The sequence below is a fragment of the Channa argus genome, chromosome 3 (genome assembly GCF_033026475.1).
Source record: "Channa argus isolate prfri chromosome 3, Channa argus male v1.0, whole genome shotgun sequence".
Classification (NCBI taxonomy): Eukaryota; Metazoa; Chordata; class Actinopteri; order Anabantiformes; family Channidae; genus Channa; species Channa argus.
In genome coordinates this window covers 20,317,551-20,336,767 of record NC_090199.1, presented here as the reverse complement: position 1 = coordinate 20,336,767, position 19,217 = coordinate 20,317,551, and the positions used below count along the sequence as shown (strand labels likewise).

The following is a 19,217-nucleotide window of genomic DNA, read 5'->3' as shown; positions in this document are numbered from 1 at the left end:
TCTGATAAAGCCACAACTCTTCCATACAATCTTCAACCATCAGAAACAGACACATAGAGGTTTAATACAATAGGGCTTTTTCTGACATCAACTCAAAACACCAAATGTGAAAATTTGAATTTTCATTTATTTCATCATATAACACTTTGTACAGAATTGAATGATATATGTTATACAGTATAATACGTTATTCAAGTAGTACATGCATATGATTCCATACTTAGAGTGCAAGGGGAATACAAAAAAAGCATTTGACCATTTGTTATGGAATTGGAACCAGTCCAGAATTAATATTTCTGAATGAACTCACTCATACACAAATTGTTCACATTAAGATAATCCATCAAACCAAGAGGGATTTACAAATGATACTGCATAAACAGGCTAAGTTCAAAGTCTTATAAACTGTGTTGAGGTTTAGAAACTATGTGCTGAATACAGGAGCTTATGTACAGCTTTGCGTTATAATTCACAAATATTTTAAACACACACAAAAAAAGCACAATTAAACGTACATTTTTACCTCTGGGATAGACTGGGATATTTGGGGGTCCACTTTATGGACAATAAACATCTGAGGGTTTGCAATTTATGAAAACATCAAAATCTGATCTTTAACTTTTGGTACTGTACTTTTGGTACTGATAATCAGACCTTAAAAGGTAAATGTATTTTAAAAAGAAAAACAAATGTACATATTTATACCTGACTTTTCCCTCGGCCACATTTCCCTTCCAGGGTTAGCACAAATAATATAAAAATATTTAAAAAACATTTAAGCAGGACATGCATTTTAGATTTATTTCCTGTGTTCTATCAAGGTAGCGCTGGAATAATTTTAACATTTTAACAATTTACAACTCCTGCACTATTGTAAGTTTGATGATGTAATAGGTCAGAACTGCTTCTCATCACCTTACACTCCACACATTTTTATAAGCAGTTTGCTTGTATAAAAAATGAAAACAGCTTTTTCATATACATAGACATTTTGTGACATTCTGTGACTATTCTCTTTGCAACTTCTTACATTTGGATTAGATAATTATGAGATCAAAAGATTTTTTTACGTAAAACTTTGTTTAAAATACTGCAATCATACTGTTCATTTTCTACTACTGCAGGTCTTTAGTACTCTGTTATAGTTAAAACTGTAACAGAAAGACTAAGTTTGTGACATAAAACTCAAATGCAACAAAGTGAATCTCTTCTAGTCCAGGTTTGATATTTAGAATAAAAATATGGGTCTACTGTGTGTTTCTTTCCTCGTTATTTCACAAACTGTGCCAAAGGAAGTATGTGAAGTAAGTAATGATGACCCCACATTAGGAGTTAAACACAGTACAAAGGGCCTACAAAAGTGGCTTATGAAGAAAAATACTCCAGTAGTTCAGACAAAAATACTGCTATTATTTGTTTCATTATATACAGTATGTATGTTATACAGTACAGTTGAGTTGTTTACATCAAAACATAGCAGAGGAAACGTGGTGGTAACAAATTTTGAGCAGTCCCTTTTTTTTATAAATACACAGTTAAAAAAACATTTAAAAGAGTACTAATCTTTAGTCCAGCAATTGTTTTAAAGTCTGCATCATTTAGGTGGATGCAAATCATATGGGTATCTCACCAAGGGCATTTCCAAGCACAAAAATGTAGTCATATTTCTGAAGTAACCTCTCTCTAAATAAATGCATGTAAAGGCAGAGGGAAAAAAGACAAAGCAGAACAAATTAACCTCAGGGGCTCATACAAAACCCCAATTATGATATTTATAAAATTCTGATAAGCCAAACTATTGAGCATGATAAAGCCTCAGAATGTTTTTTTTGTCCATGCTATCAGTGTATACTGTACTGTAACTATTTAGCATGGAATGTGCACTATTTTAAAAGATTATTTATTAATGGGATATGAAATACTTTCTGCCAAATATGATGTAAAATGAAATGTACTGTGTTTGAAACACTTGAATTGAATCATCAACACATTTCCCGTTTAGTGACACTGAAAAGCCATACAAGTGTTGTGTACAGTAAAAATCTAACAGTCTAAATAATCGTCACACTTGTGTGTTACCCAGGCCCTCTCTGTTATTTTTTATTTCCCACGACATACAGGATTTTTCCAAAGCTTTGCTGCCCCTTTATATAAATATAAAGTCTCTTTGAGCCCACAGTTCTTTGGTTGGAAATATAAAATATTTCAGATGATCTCCAGCTGAAACATAAGTTGTGCCCCAGGTCTCAAACATTAGTGGCTACTGGATGTAGTCACATGGTACAAATCAAGAAGAAGACAAGTCCCTGCAACGGGGTGGCAAGTCCAGTAATGAAGGACTGGTTTATATGCCACTGCTGCAAGGCTGCAATGCACCAGTCTGTACTGCCACCACTTCACTGTATGTGTTTCTTCCCATGTGTATGCAGGTACAGATTGATACTGAGTGTGTGGATAATTGTTTGAGGGTCTGTATGTATGCAGTCTTCTACTTTGTGTGTATGTTAGATAGATAAGAAACAATTTGTGCTTGTATGATAAGTCATGGTGCACATGAGCACATGTATGCTTAATTTCAGCGTTGTGACAATCAGCAGGAGATGCACTCCTACTTTCTTAGACAGTGACTGGGCAAGTGATGACCTTGTCCTCCAGCATGACGCTGACAATAAGGAAGACAAAGTAGAGTAAAAACATGAAAAATCCCAGGAACTTGCTCATTTTCCACTTGCAGGCTGCAATGGAGATGATGACAAAGAGGAGCATGAGGAAGAGGAGGACGATGGCGCAGAATAGGCCGTTGCTGCTCACCTCTACTGGCTTAAAGTCATTGATGATGTTGTAGAGGAGCCATGGGAAAGGTAGACTGGAGATGGAGGAGAAAGACAAACAGGAAAAAATTATTTTCCTTTTCTCTTAGCTTGAATGTAAGAGTCATAAATTAATGTTACATTAATCTATTGAAACTGTGCTTTGCTGGTCTCACCCCACAGTGATGTCAAAGATGTTGGAGCCTACAGAGCTGGACACAGCCATGTCACCGAGGCCTTTTCGTGCCACAATCACACTGGTGATCAGGTCAGGGATCGAAGTGCCAGCTGCTAGTATGGTGAGCCCCATAATCTCTTCTGTGATCCAGAACGTTTCTCCAACCTGAAGGAGTGAATAATAAATGACTTAGTGCCACATTATAGTTGGCATAATTTATTTCCAGGACATCAATTTTGCAAAGACAAACTACAAGCAAAAACAAAAGGGTTCAAGGAGATATTAAGTAATGCAGAAACACTCTCAAGAGTGTGCAGAAATAACTAGCAGTCTTACAAGGCGGCAGTATAATAGTACTTTAGCCTTTTCACTGGCATCACTGTACATGCCGAATACACACAAGAAATTAATATGATCCATCTGTAGAGGATCAGTTCAACTGAGCCTCACAGCACAATTTGTATGCTGCAGATATTTCTAAATCAGTTTTCCAACATGCTCAACATTGCCTGAAAACAATTTTTCCTTCTTTTTGTATTCTTTGTGTATATGGTGAAAGGACCTGAACGCAGGAACACTGTTTTTGAAAGTAGATTTAATCTCATCTTATACCTCTATGAGGTATCATTTATAGTTAAACTAAAAATCAGTCCGTAAATGAACACATGTCTAAGGGAATAAAAATGACATGAACAGACTCAGTGTCTCCAGAAATTCTGTTTAAATATGTAATTCATTAGCATTAGTCATGGGACAAGTTAGAAATACAATGATTGATCAGAACACTGATTTACTAATATACTGGTGCACAGTGCACTTCACCTGTGGGAACTAAATATAGCAGATGTGCTTCCTCAGTGACCTTGTACACATGACCTGCCGCTTTGGGGCTGTCTTTGCATTTGTGCTGTTAAAATAGAGCGTTACGGGCTGATCTGGCTGTGGATCAAGGCAGATTATTTAGGATTAACTGCTGTGGTCACATATTCAACACCCTAACTGCTGCACTCTGAAAGGAAAGGCTTCAGGTGCATATGGCAAACAACCACAGAGATTAAAACAAAGCTACATTTTGAAGAAGAGAGCTTATGGGCATCTTTGGAACTGTATGGGTGTGTATTTGTGTGTTATACCTGGTGAGCCCACCACACCATCAGGTAGGAGAAGAAAGCAATCCAACAGATGGCGCCAAGGAAAGTGATGGGGAAAAACCTTGCTGAGGTCTGAAAATAAAGTTGAAAAACAGGCACTCAAAAAATCAGTCTTTGGTCTACATCCAGAGAAAAACCTGGTACAGCTGACATATCATATGGTTTGCTGAATATTGTATAGATATAACCCAGTAGTTCATGCTGTGTGTGAAGCACCAACTCTCATATCAAGTATGTGAACGTGTGATATTGTCAAATTAGTCTAAGATGAAAAAGCGTTGAAAAGTCACCTCTCTCCTGACATCAGGCAGAGTGAGCCACAGTGGAAGGACAATGGGCAGGATAAAGAGGTAGGTGATCTGTTTCCTGGGAGTGTCAGGCCAGCTAAGGCTTAGAGGCTGGTCTTCATCTTCCTCTTCCTCATCACCCTGAGGTGGAGTTCAGTACATTACATCATGTACTATACATACACATAAGAAGATCTGGACATTTTTATGGTGGCAAACATACGTTCTTTTAAATATCCTAAATATGTTTTTCTAGTACAATGAATTCAGGTCTTGGAATATTGTTCACAACTTAATTATGTAATGAAATAAACTTAGATTCTACTGAGTACTACTACTACTCCTACTGGTGTTGATGATGACAGGTAAAAACCATGCAGTACCTCTTCTCCTCCTGCAACCCCATTCATGGGTGGTGTGACTTCCACTGCAACATTTGTACTGTTGGGGATTTTTTTATCAGCTTGAGGGACTGAAAAAGAGACACAGAGAGAGAGACAACAGAGTTTGAGGAGAAAAAATCATGATATAATAACACTAAGAAAAAAGCCAAAACATGGGCTCATCCTTGCAAATGTAATGTCATCTATTAGACATGCTGCTCATCTTAAAAATGATGAAATGCCACGTTAATTCACAGAACGCTGAGTATAACCATATGTAAATTGACAAATATTGATTAAATCAAGAAATATATATATACATATGTATATATATATATATATATATATATATATATATATATATATATATATATATATATATATATATATATATACATATACACACACACACATATACACATACATACACACAACTATGACCTACAAAAAAGATAAAAGTGGAGGTGTGACCACTTGCATAATATCTGATAAATAATAACCAGTGCAAATAATATATAACATCAGGAACAAGTAAAAATAGTCATCTTATAATAAAAAAACTGTCACTTGAAAAGTGTTATTTGATCAACATTTTTTCACAAATATGCCTATTGAGCATTAATTTTTTATTAACAACCAGTTGTTTATTCTGTGGATGGTGGATTGTTTATTTGTGACTCCATTTATCAGTTGAGTACAATATTTGAAGGGTCAAATGGGCTCCAACAACACATCACTCACCTACACCGTTGGCACTGACACCATCTTCCTTACACTTCTGCTTGGCCATTTTGTGGAGGATTGATGCCTTCTCTTTGAAACGTCCTGACATAGAGCAAATGTGACACCTTGACCCAAATGTACCTCACTCAAAAGAATGAGGTTTGTCTACATAAAACATTATTTGTTTTTTTTTTTCATTTCCAAGCCTAAACAAACACAGTCATTAAACCGTTCCTATACCATTAACCATGATAATAAAATAGACATTTATCATTCAGTAATATGTTCTAATTCTACTTGGAAGAATTTAATGTTTTTCTTACCCATACCTTCACCACTGAGGGGGTCCAGAGTGTGTATCATGAGTTGAAAGATGCTGTTTCTCATCAGTGAGTTGTGTAAAGAAGCACAGCTGCCTTCTCTCTGCAGCCTGGGTTTTGCCTGTAACAGTGCAAACACAAACACCAAAAAGTTTGGACACATGCAAAAATTCTTACATTCAACCCTTCAATTAATGCTAAATAAAGTGACTGGAAAAGAAAACAACTTGACAAATAAGTGTTTATATTCAAACTATATACAGGTGCACACAACTAAAACCCTTCTCGATGACAAGTTTACATGCTAATGAAAAACAAATTTTAAAAATTGGATTACCATCAGCTTGTTCTCATCATTTTCAGGTGCAGTTACCTTTGGTAAAAACAGAGAAAATAAATTATGCACATATAGTATAAATGGGCACACGTGTATGTATTCTAAAAGCTGATATACTAGATGTCTATTTGTTTTATAATATGTTTTTGTTCAGACTGTCAGTGGAGGGTTACTTTCCAACTATGTGCTGGACTGAACTGCGCTACTACTGTACGATGACAGGGTGGGGAGGGGATACATTAAATTATCAATTAATTTAAGCAATAAACCTGTCCTACAGACATAAAAACAATGACCAATAAGTCTAATTTATTAGTGAACTCAATAAGATGCAACACTCTACAGATGGATGGGTCATCATGTGAATTATCAGCACTGACAGCAGAGTGATACAGATGTAAAATTTGATAACATAAAAAATAAAAGTGGAAAACATCTTTGCAGATCAGAATCCGGTTCCCTTAAAGCAGAAACTTTACAGCATGAATCCATTGTAGAGAAAAGCACATTGTTCATGTCCAGTTAATTAGCCTGTCTGCGCCTTTAATCCACCTTCATGAAGCACTTTTTGAGTCCTACTCCAACATGAAGACTAGGATCCCACAAGGAGAGCATGCATCACACTTAAACCAAGCCATTTCTCCAGTGCACATATACTGTATACTGCAAAGTAGAGGAGCACTCAGAAACACGAAGGTCAGATATTGTGTAACTAAACTTTGTGACAGTCCCTGCAAATGTTTTCACAAGACAAAGTTAACGAAAAGTACAACCAAATGTCTGGTTCCAACAAGTTTCAACCGTGCAAAACCCAAAGCACCTTTACATTAATTCAGAGAACAAAGACTTTTGTACCAGGAAAGAATAAAGCAAAGAAGCGAGACATTAAAGCTTGACTCCAGATATACTAAAAAAAAAGTAGGTAGTAAAAATATCTTCCATCAGCAATCACAACGGGCATTTGGAAACAAACCTAATATTTTCACTAAATGAAATAAAGATGATAACATTACGAGTTGTAAAACCTGAAAGTGCTTGGAGGACCAAGACCACACCAGTCCTGCTGGTTTTAATGTGGACATGGGTCAGCACAGACATTGTACGATTGAAAGGTGATTTTTTTTCACAGTGTCACAGCTGTGACACTACACAGCTGTCTAATTCATAATGCTGGATTTCCAACATAAACTCACTCCCTAACCTTCGTAGATGCACTTTTATTTGAGTTTCATGGAGCCAAACACTGTGCAAAGCTTTGTAAGGTGTTACAGAGATTGGAAGATTTAGTTATGTTAAAAGATTTCAGATGTACAGCTACAGATGTCGTAGAAAGACCTGCAGAGATAAACATCAACAAAAGCCGTATATTTAATTTACAAAACTAATGGATGTCGGTTTTCCTTAGTGCTGTGTTTAACTGAAGCTGAAGATGTTCACATATAATGTCAGAGGCTGTTTAAACTTACTAATGTGCACTTGCATTTTCCTAACCACACTCAGCAGAGAGGTGGATGATTGTGTTACCAACACATTTTCATGATGAAGGCCCCAGAGTTTGAGCTAATAATCCCTTTAGCTTGCATCTGACAAGACAGCTGCTGCTGTTACAGCAGCCGAGGCCAGGCTGAAACTGTAGTGAGGCAATGTTTGTACTTTTGAGCTGATGAGTTTTCAAACTTATCTAAAATGTGTCTGAAAAATAAATTTTTCTCTGCAAATGGAAGTACTGTGCTGCATGTAGAATTTCCATCTTACCATTTTTCAGTAAAATAACATAGTGTGGATAATTTAAATCTAAATTAAAAACAATAGTGAAAGAAAAAGAAGCAGTGGACACCTGTCTGTTTTTTCCATGTGACAGCTGAGGAGCCTGGCATCTGCCTGGCATTTGTCCATACTGGCTAATGTTCACATGGCTCCTCAGAGCTGCTTGATGACAGATTCCCTGCTAACTTAACTAACTAATAACTGTAACTGTAATCTACAGTTTTTGATGAATTATATTTTTTGCTTCAGGTAATGCATTACATTACATTATACTCCCTCACACTCATCAAAGTGTCCTTATCAAGCTGAAAACCAACACACTGTGGCTGTGTGGACATTACTATTTTATTACAATATGCATTCTTTTCCTACATAATTAACTGTTTCTTGGAAAATTTTTCCATTTGTATAACATGTAATTCGTTGGGCTGCACATTTTTGTAACATTTCTTTCCTATAATTTAATGCAGCAATGTGGAACAACTGTAAGGCTCTGTTAGTTTTCTCATTAAACTGCAACTTCCCTGCTTCATTCACCCGAAGTCATTCACACAAAGAACTTGCACATCCTACAAAACCTAGTTCCACCAAATGTACAAAGAGTATGACTAAAATGTAACTGCTAAATTATATGTTAGAACATGATGAGCAGGACTAACTCTTAGAAAAATGAAAACAAAACTTAACCAATTTTTGCTTCATTGTTACAGATTAACAGATTGATAACCTAAAGAAGGATGAAAGAAACAAAAATGTTGCTATCTTCTCTATGATAGATTATTTTGGTTTTGTGGAAAATTAATCTATTTTGTTTGTACATTTGATTTCACTGACTCAATATGTTAGGCAATGTGAGAAAAACAAAAGATTTTCTCTTGTACTCATGTAAAACAGCTTTATTTTTTTAATCTATAGATAATTAGCAGTGTGGCATTAAGTGTCAAAGAGTTCTGCTGAGTCATTAGGAGTTTTGGTTAATAACTGGCCCCATCCAGTTATGAATTAAGACATTCAAAATTACTCCCCTTTAAATAACAATTAGTGTCTCGTAAAATGTTTAGACAATAAAAAATCAGTTTAACTAATTTAACTACACATTTTTTAAAAGCACATTGATTTGTTCTTTTCTCACTGAATACATTTACTAATTTGACAATGACAATGACTCTTATTGTCTGTGTGGTGGAAGTTATGAGCCTACTTATCACACTTATTGTCTTGCATTAGAAAACTTTCAAAACATTTGTGATGTCACAAGATTTAAAGTGAGTTCAGGGAGACTTTCTATGTAGTGTCAAACTTATATCTTCTGACCAGACAACTGAGGTCAACAAAGCAAAAGATTTGAACATTTTTGAACGAAAGCTGAGTTTAACTATAGTCTGTTTTGTAATCACGTGTTTGTATGTTCAATGGGTCAAACCTTAATTTCATGCAGCTATAATAAATGATAAAGCACCTAAATCAATCTACCTTTATTAAAAAGTGTTATTAGGAGACTGTCAGTCATGTTTTAATACAGAGCTCTTTGAGACCTATAGAAAATCTATTTAGAGAGTGAAGTCAGAAATTAGTGGTCTCATCCCTGGTTCAGAGAAAGAGCTGCACACACACTGGACAATTACTGAAATATAAAGTCGTGACCTGAGGTCAATATATTCACATTAAGTAATGCCTTCTTACTAATAACAAAATGAACGACGTTATTTTTTACAACACATCTTCACTGTTATCTTTGTCTCGTGTTATTATTTTCTCTCTCTCTCTCTCTCTCTTTCCCTCTCTCTCTCTCTCCCTCTCTCTCTCTCTCGTGTCCACCTGACTGACCAAGCTGCAGGACTTAGTCAGGATTAATTGGCAGAGATCACCACTTTTAGAATGGTAATTTTCAAGCCAGCGTGTTAAGTCCTGCAGCAACCTTCACAGGTCACAGAGCTGTCAAACATTTCTTTAAAGTAAGCAACCCCCCCCCCCCCCACCAAATGCTGCTTCCACCTCTTTACAAATACCACTTTGAAAGTTATATATATTGTCTATTCACTGAACCATTGCTACATTATAGACAGAAAAGTTACATAAAAACATCAATGATCATAATCAGCTGCAAGTGTAGTGTTAACTTCCCTTTGAATAAAGCCTTCCTCCTCTGACTGTTTTTCTTGTTCCATACAGGACAGAAATTGATGAGTTCAAGAGGAAATCAAACATTTTGTTAGTGCTCTGATTATAAGTAGGGTAGCAATGAGCTGGGTTGTACATTTGCTGTCGTCACTGCAGGTAAGGAGAGGATAAGGGGATCAGAGAGGATTGGCGTCTTTAGTGCCATCAACAAGCAAACCAGCAAATCTGCTTGTTCTCCTCTCCTAAATGGGCTATGTGTTCTCTGGGCAAAATGTGTTTCCCACAGACCCATATGAAACATCCAGAATTATGCACATAATTAAAATTACACCACACTGTAAACTTGACTGCAGGTTAGAAAATAGGCATTCAGTTTTTTTTTTTCTCTCAGTGATCTGCTGATTCCTGCTCCCCCAGCGAGCACCTGACTATTATTAGCCGTCCTAATGGGATTGCAGAGTATTAACCAGCGGGATTATTTAACATGAGGGTGAGGCAGTTGGGCATTAAGTGCTGGACAGGAGAAAGAGTAAAGCTGTTCTTGGGTTGAGGTGAGGCATCCTACAGAACAGCTGATTCCCAAAAGGGCACAAATGTCAAACAGAACCTCTCCAACAATACTTAATAATAATGGATGATAAACAGCAAATCAAAATCGAAACATTTAGTACAGGTGAGATGAAATACTTGGGCTTGGGAAAGAAATCTTAGCATAATGTTCATATCAGATGCGTGAATTTAATGAAAGAAAGTCCTGGCCAATCACAACACATAAAAGAAGAGGATAGATACAATGTTTTTACAGCAAGTGGCCTGCAGAATAAACAGCCCACAATTACATATAAAAGTCTTATCCAGCCAATACTCTTGGGAAGCATTTTAGTTTTATTTTTCAATTGCCTGAGCATTTGAAGGGAGGAACTTAACAGCAGATGTAAACACACTAGACTGTAGTGATCATGAGTTCATCTGTTGATTAAACATGGAAACTGTGCTGGCTACAAAGTAATGTACACCACATTTTTAGCACACAATATCGTTTGGGATTATACTGGGAAAACTTGCAATCATTAGTCCTACAAAAACACATTTTCATTTATGTGCATCGTGTGCAGCACTGCACTGTATACGCCAATGAAGATGACGCTGGTCAGACTACTGTACTTTAGGTGTTTGTCACCTGAACGTAACAGGAGATTAAAACATCAAAGACAAACAGAGAGAATGTACACAAGATGGAGATGTGGAAGAAAAAGGAAAAAGCCTCTTTGTGTGTGTGTGTGTGTGTGTGTGTGTGTGTGTGTGTGTGTGTGTGTATGTGTGTATGTGCCCGAGTGTGATAATTTGCCATGATCTGTATGTTCATTGACTGCTATTATAGGTGTGTCAGTGTGAGTCCCACTGTCAAAGAAGACACACCGATGTTACATTTTCAGAGCAATTCATTAATTGTTCAACAAGTATCCTGTGCCTTGTGGCTAAGTCACCTAAAATGCAGACATTGAAGGTAAATGTGAAAAGACAGAGATGATTGCTTAGTTAGGAGCCTTTTAGGCCTTTAAAGATCTGTGTGTAATTCATATTGAGATACTCTAAAACTATGTGCGGTGTGAAAAGGGTGAAATATTGGACAAACAATACTTAACGAGCACGTGTCCACTTCACCCAGGGTAAGGACAAAGATTAAGGGAGTTTGAGAAGGGAGTGTTTGGACGAGTTTGGAGAGATGCTACACAGATTTCCTTCTTTTCTCTTTCTCATGTTTTCACTGGACTCAGAATTTAATCCTCTGGACAGAAATGATCTCAGAAATCTATCTCAACTGTCTTGATAACTCGCTGACGATTTGATCAACCATAACGCTTTATAAAGGTCTCAAAATCATTGACATAGCATCACAATTTCCTAGCAAAAGAAATCGTGCGATGAACATGTCAGCATAACCAGTGTTTTTGTACCATGGAAAAACAGACATGGTATTCACTCGCACCAATGGGGATTCCTTTAAAAAGAGTATGGTAAGCACTAACACTATCTCTGAGGATCTGAGAATAGCAACATGAGTGACTCGATAGATAGCAGCAAGACTAATTCAGATTGAAAGCTTTAAACAGAACAGTCCTCTCATATGGCTGATTATTGTAAAATGTTGAAAAATACCAACGGTTGTGACCATATGAGCCACTGATGGTTCATACAGATGTATATCATTATTTTGAAAGACATAATACAAAATTTGAGATCCAAAATTGAATTCCAATAATGGTAAATGGTTCCACTCAACTCTGTAATGTATTTTTACACAAGGTGCCTCTGTGTTTTAGTCCAGTTGAAGGGGGCACATTTTATTCCAGACCTACTCTGAGAGCCTTGTTGGGCTGTCACTAAAAGCGATGTCTGAAGATGAGGCCTGTGGCTGGACTTAGTCAGCATGAAGATGCTGTGGTCTGGCTCCACATCTAGCTCTGTCTGAGCTGCCCAGGTGGCAGGTTAAGACAAATCTTTATATCCTTGCAGAGGGGAATTCAGGAAGGTTTGGCTGCCTGACAGATTGCTGTCTGTTCAGCAGCCTCTGTTTTACCACTGTATCCACTGCTATTAAAACACCTTGTCAGATTGCCAGAAGAGGAGTATGGCTATTCCCAGGGTTAATAGCCATGACCGCTTTTCTCTTTCAACTTATCAGCTGTAAAGTACATAATGTTTTTTTCTCAGATCAGTGCTCGACTGATGGCAAGAGAAACTGATAAACACAGCGAGCTTTGCTTCTAAATGTTTTTACGAATTTACGAAATGTCGTAAATAAAAAATGTTTACCTGAAGAAGGAAACCAAGATGCGTCCTTCATAACATACTGTATCTTGATCTTAGTTGGATATGTTTAGCTTCTAAGAATTTCTAACTTTTAATTTTTCCTGCTCGCTGGCACATTAAAATGTTACCTAAAGCCCTAGAAACATCTTCATGGTTGTTTCTGCTGAGGATGCTCTTTCTGCAGCAGGAGGGGTCAGTGAAGTAATGACAATACTTGACTGAATCTATGGATGGATGAAATAATGTAAGATGTGTGTGCCGTGTATATAATGGATGGATGGATTGATGCATGGATGGATAATTGGTGAGACCCTGCCTCACCTTTGATGCATTCTCCAGCTCATCCACCTGGTTGGTGCCCAGGAAGCTCTTTATAAAAAGTTCTACTTTGGCATTGAACTTCATGAAGGTCACGTAGCAGGTGTAGCACATCAGCAGCCCAATACTTTCAGGCAGTGTGATTTGATTATCCAGAAAGAAATAGATGAGCATGAGCAAGCCAATGATATAGAACGAGACGTCTCTGAACAGAGGCCACCAGGTGAGGTTCAGCACCTCTTTGGAGAACAGGGCACACATCCCGATCACAAACAGGATGTTGAAGACAGCAGAGCCCACGATTGTACCGATACCAACATTACTGTGGGAGACGAAGACTCCTATGACGGAAGTGAAGAGCTCTGGGGCTGATCCACCTGCTGCCATGAAGGTGGCTCCTGCTACATCATCAGAGATCACCAGCTTTTCTGTGATGACAGTGAGCGCAGGGACAAAGAACTCATCACAGACGATGGCTAAGGCTATGAACATGTACAACATGCCAAACATATGAAGCACCACATAGCCCTGGCGTCTCTCCTCCACACTGAAGTAGTCCGTTGGGTAGTCACCGTGATTCAGCTCCTTGTCAGCTGACTGCATGGCCACTGGTGTGTCCCATGGTCCCGCGGAGAGGTTGTGGTGCTGCAGGAGAGTTCTTTGGGGTACGGCCGCATCTGCTGAGCCCTCAGCCACCGAACCCACCTCTGTGGACACCATTGTGGCCAGGGACAAGGCACTCCATGAACAGACTGTGCAGACCACCACCAGGCTGATGATGAAGCCCAGAATCCGCCCGGGCCGCAGCTTTCTCTTGACTCCCATGTAGAGGTGTCTGGTGCAGCTGCTGTGTCGGTCCAGAAGAGGAGCAGAGCTGGAGGAAGCCATCCTGTCTTGACTTCCTACGGGTAGTATGAAATCCATGGTGTTCGACGCAGGTTGTCAAACAGAGTGGAAGTGTCCCCAAAACTGGGGTTGGTGGTGCTGGTCACTACAAAGGTGGGGGTCTCACAGCCCGTGATGGCTCATCGATTTGTTTGCATGCTGCTCCCTGGTCTAAACACAATGGAAGCCCTGCAATCTGATTCCAGGATCTGGCCCATTCAAAGGCTTCCTCATATTATTCACTGCCAACAGAGAAAACAGTGATGTCAGCTGATTACAAAAAGCTTATTACAGTCAGAAAAGAACACATAAACTTATTAGTAAGTATAAACATGCTGCTGTCTAACTTTATCCCCTACTGATAGCCATCACCTCACTCACTTGTTGGGAGTGGTGGGAAGTAACTTTTAAATATACTACTCAAGTACTATAACTTGGCACACTATTTGAGTATTTCACTTTTCCGCTGGGAAAAACTTTACAAATAGAGTGAATTACTGGTTACTGGTTTTACATGCAAACTATGGTTTAAGGACATTATACGTGAAACTACCAAAACATGTTTGTGTACCAAGTGAATTTAATTTCACATTCACAAGTACATATTGTTGATAATAAAAAAATATCCAATACTTAATGGAGTTTTGTAGATTTATTGGAGCTTTACAGATATTGTGAATTTTGAACTAAACTTGTTACTGAACAATAAAACATTAGCTGAACATTAAACTGTTTTGAACTGTCTACTCTAAATAATGACTCATGATTAAAATACTGAGCCATGTGAACTGTGAGGTCATCACTTGGCTCGGATCCAAACACATTTTAAATAATCCCTTTACATTTTTCCTCATATGAATGTCAGATGTGAGTGTGGCACAGTTAATCACATATTATTGTGAACTTTACAGAATATTTTGCAAAAAAATATATACATAATCTATTTGACAGCACAATTTCTTGCTGTTGAATCGCAAAAAATACAAAATTGTTAAGAGTAGCAGATGAAAATATAAAAATATTTAAAATGCTGTAGCCTTTTTGATATTGTGCTGAGAAACTGCAGTGGGAGCTCATCTTTAAGTGAAGCTGGAACATTAGGAAAAGCTCATTAGGAAGCTATTTAATCCGTGAGAAGATATACTTAGATTAGCTGCCCTGCACATGGATGCCACTGCACAAAGTCAAAAAGTAGACAATAACAAAATTAACAAACTAGAAGTTTTGTTTTTAATCAGATCTATTTAATGATAATGCGCTGAGATTAACTGTGATATTGAAATGTCACCAGTACAGATCAGTGAACAGTCTTAGTCTGTTATCAAATTCCAACATAGTTGTAAAACACAAAAAAACTTCAAATCCAAATGTGCTACAACAGCAGACCTTGAAGAAACATTCTGGACTCTGTAAGGACACAACACAAAGACAAACTACAGTTACACACAGAAAGCTAACTTTTTATTGTCATACCACTGGTGGATAAGTCCTTTTCAGTAGGAAGGAGTCCAGCAAGTAGACAGGTCCAGAGTCGTTGAGTGAATATTCCGCTAAATTGAATCCCAGAGGAGAACAGACCGGAGGGCTCAACGTACAGTCTGCAGGTCCCAACAGCAAATCCTCAGTGAGATTTTCCTACCTCAGCAGAGGTGGAGCTGAAAGACACCAAGTCAGAAGCTGAGGACAAAGGGCTCTTTCTTCCCGTTCCTCCCTCTCTTAGTACTCTGTCTCTCCACGCTACTGTCCAAGAATGAGGATCAGAGCTGTCCATCACTGCCCATCTTTCTTCCCTCCCATTCCCGGCTCACATCATCAGATCATAGACTGCACTTAAAAACCCCCTCATTTGACCAAATGTAATACAATCAATAATGTGCACAAATACATACAAAATATTTGTAATAAAAGGAGTGAATATAAAGTGGTATGTACTGCATCTCTATTGTTGTGTGACAAGTTGTAGTTATGTTGGCTGGTCCTCACTACTTAAACAGACTGTTTGAGTGTTGCTTCTTGGTTTGAGGGATAAGTACTATTAAAGTTCTAGGGTGTTTTTTTTACATGAAAACGAAAATATAAACAGAATCCAATGATTTGCAACCTGATTATTCCATCAACCCAATTTTATTCACAATAGAATCTAAACAATAAAGGAAACATTTTACCATTTAATGGAAAATATTAGCTCATTTTGAATTTGATGGCACATCTCAAAAAAGTTGGAAGACAAAAGTCTGCAAAAGTAATCAAAAACAAATGGAGGCAATAGGCAACAGGTTAGTAACATGACTTGGTATAAAATGAGCATTTCAGAGAGACAGAGACTCTTGAATGTAGAGTTGGACAGAGGTTCAGCAATCTGATTCATCAATAGCAATCATGCAGCGCATCATAAAACAAAAAATCCGGCAACAAATACCAGGACTGTTAAGCAGCTAGAATCCTGCATCAGACAAGAATGGGACAACATTCCTCTCCTAAAAGTCCAGGAACTGGTCTCCTCATATCACAGACATTTGCAGAGAGTTGTTGAAAGAGGAGCTGAACACAAATGCACACCACACTTTTCAGATATTTATTTGTAAAAAAAATGTGTAAACCATTTATCATTTTCCTTTCACTTCACAGTTCCACTTTGTGTTGGTCTATATCATAAAATCCCAATAAAATACATTTACATTTGTGGTTGTAACGTGACAAAATGTGAAAGATTTCAAGGGCTATGAATAGTTTTGCAAGGCACTGTACAAAGACAAGTGCGTGTCTGTATACACACACACACACACACACACAAGCTTTAGGCAGGTGAGACTCTACACGTGAGGACTGAGAACTTCAGCAGCCACCTGAAGATAAGTTCACATGACGTGACCTGTATTCTTTCAGGTAATGTGGCAGGATGGACAATTCAACAATTATCAAGACAATTCAACCAAATAAATGAAATTATGGAAATGATTTTTGATCCAGTAGTAAAGGAAAAACAATAAAGCGAATTAACACAAATAAACACAAGTGTGTGAATGATGAAGAAAATATTTCTAAAGGTTTCTTGATACATTCCTGGCTTGAGCTAAATCCAACCTGCCTATCGTTTCTCACCTCCTACTGTTCTTATCCAATTAAACAGGAGCACACTTAATGAAGTGGGCTGCAAACTTTCACGCACCTGCAAAATGTTGCTGATGAAGCAGCTCTCTGTTTCATCACCTAAAGGGTCCATTTTCTTAATGTGCTGGAGTATGATATTTTTTAGAATTTTACAAATGTGCCTAAATAACTTGTACTCATACAAGTTTTCCTTATTTGGCACACATATATATTTCCACAAATTGAAAACAACACCTAAGCCTATGGTAACAGAGGTGCTTGACCTTAGCAGGCTTGTGCATTGGGCCATAGCTGCTGTATTAAGGGCTTTGTGAAGACCTGAAAAGGCTAAACTCTTATATAACCAACCCACCAAGCTAACCCAACCCTGATTTGAGGAACATGCAGAAGTAAGTTTACCATAACCTTGGTATCTGGATCAGGTTAGGTTTACAATATTCTTCTGGTATCATGATGATAGTACAATTTGTTAGAGTTTAACTTTAAAGGAGCTGGAGATGCCATAAAAAACATCTAATCTTATTACAATGTCAGTGACGATTCCAATGATATTAGCCAAACCTTGGCCAAGAGATAAAAAAAACTTAAATCTCCATTTTGCATGACTCAAGTTTTAAGTCATTTCACTGTTAAGCCAGGCGGTAAAAAATAAGAGATGGGTTCATGGTCTGTTCTGTGAAGCTGGGATCAGCAGCAGCTTATTGGCTAAAGCTCCTGCCTGAAATAGCCACTAAGTTATGCAAACCGCATTTCGAGACAAGCTAGAACATTGTGTGAAATGTAAATAAAAAGAGAATGCAGTGATTTGTAAATCATTTGGAACCTAGTTTGACTGTAAAAATTACAAAGATGAAGAATCAAGCGAACTATTTCCCGACTAAAGATAGGGCCAGGTACATCACTTTGTGAAAATATTTGTGTTTCAGAATAATAACTGCAAAGAATTTGGGGATTTCTTTATCTACTGTTCTTATATCATTAACATTTTTGGAGAATCAAATTACAAGGTCATAGAAACAATATTAGATTGTTGGACCTTTGGGCCCCACATTAAATACAGACATGATTCTGTAAAGTTATTCACTGCATGGGCACAGTTTGTAGTTGCATCCACAAATGCAAGTCAAAACTCAACCGTGCAAACAATCAAATATAAACAAGATCTGGAAACTCACCTGTTTTCTCTGAGTGAAAGCTCATTTACAACGGACCTAGTTGTAGTGAAACACTGTCCTCCTAAAATAGGGCCATCTAACATGTTACCATTGCACAGTTCGAAAGCCAGAATCTTTGATGCATGGGTATGAAGTAATGCACACAGCACAGGTGACTCACCATGTCCACAGTGTGGTTTGGCATTGAGGTGCTGACCCTGTCTAAACTTTTTTGAAACTCGGTATCAAATTAATTTATAAGAAAAAAAAAATCACCTTAAAGTTACAACATAGCTGTTTTGTGAGCTAATGTGACCTCTGACCTCTGCAGCAGTTAACTTCAGTTTAGTTCCATGCTGGCAAGCATGGGAGAGATGTGAAACCAATATCTTAGTACAGAAAAATAATAATATACCGAACAAATAAATAATATACAACATCTATCTATACCTCTAGTGACAGCCCACCTTCCTGGGCTTGCTGTGATGGCTCTTCCATGCTGTCTGTAGCGGGACCCTTTCTATCCCATCTCTCTCTCTCTCACAGCACAGCTTCTTTGGGGTGTCTGTTCATTGTTTTTAGTATTCGCTACCACACTCACACACACCCTACAACACTGAGTCTTCATAGTCATACTTTTTATGTCTGTCTATATATAAAGACAGAGAGAGAGTGATAGATCATTCAGGTAAGAATAAGTGTTTACCAATAAGGTAGAGAAGTGGAGCTATGTATTTTCTGGATTTTATGTTTCCTGTGCCTTAAACTGAGGCAGCAGTCAGTTCCAGAAATTTTTTGTCTCAGTAAATCCAGCCTTTCATTGAGGAACAGCAGTTCCATCTAGTGGTTAAAGTTTAT

General features: G+C 37.7%; 1 protein-coding gene across 2 annotated transcripts; it reads right to left on the bottom strand.

Annotated features, from left to right (window-relative positions):
• Positions 1-232: 232 nt before the first annotated feature.
• slc24a2 (solute carrier family 24 member 2) lies at positions 233-16,658 on the bottom strand. 2 transcript variants are annotated; one of them, XM_067497707.1, is made up of 10 exons: positions 15,568-16,658; positions 13,213-14,336; positions 6,190-6,225; positions 5,856-5,973; positions 5,551-5,634; positions 4,810-4,898; positions 4,430-4,567; positions 4,122-4,211; positions 2,987-3,153; positions 233-2,866 (listed from the first exon to the last, which is right to left on the bottom strand). In XM_067497707.1, the coding sequence occupies exons 2-10, from the start codon at positions 14,131-14,133 to the stop codon at positions 2,617-2,619; spliced, it is 1,893 nt and encodes a 630-aa protein (XP_067353808.1). In that variant the 5' UTR covers positions 14,134-14,336; positions 15,568-16,658; the 3' UTR covers positions 233-2,616. The 2 variants fall into 2 exon arrangements, with proteins under 2 accessions (XP_067353808.1, XP_067353809.1); XM_067497708.1 differs by having other exon boundaries at positions 5,862-5,973.
• Positions 16,659-19,217: the final 2,559 nt, after the last annotated feature.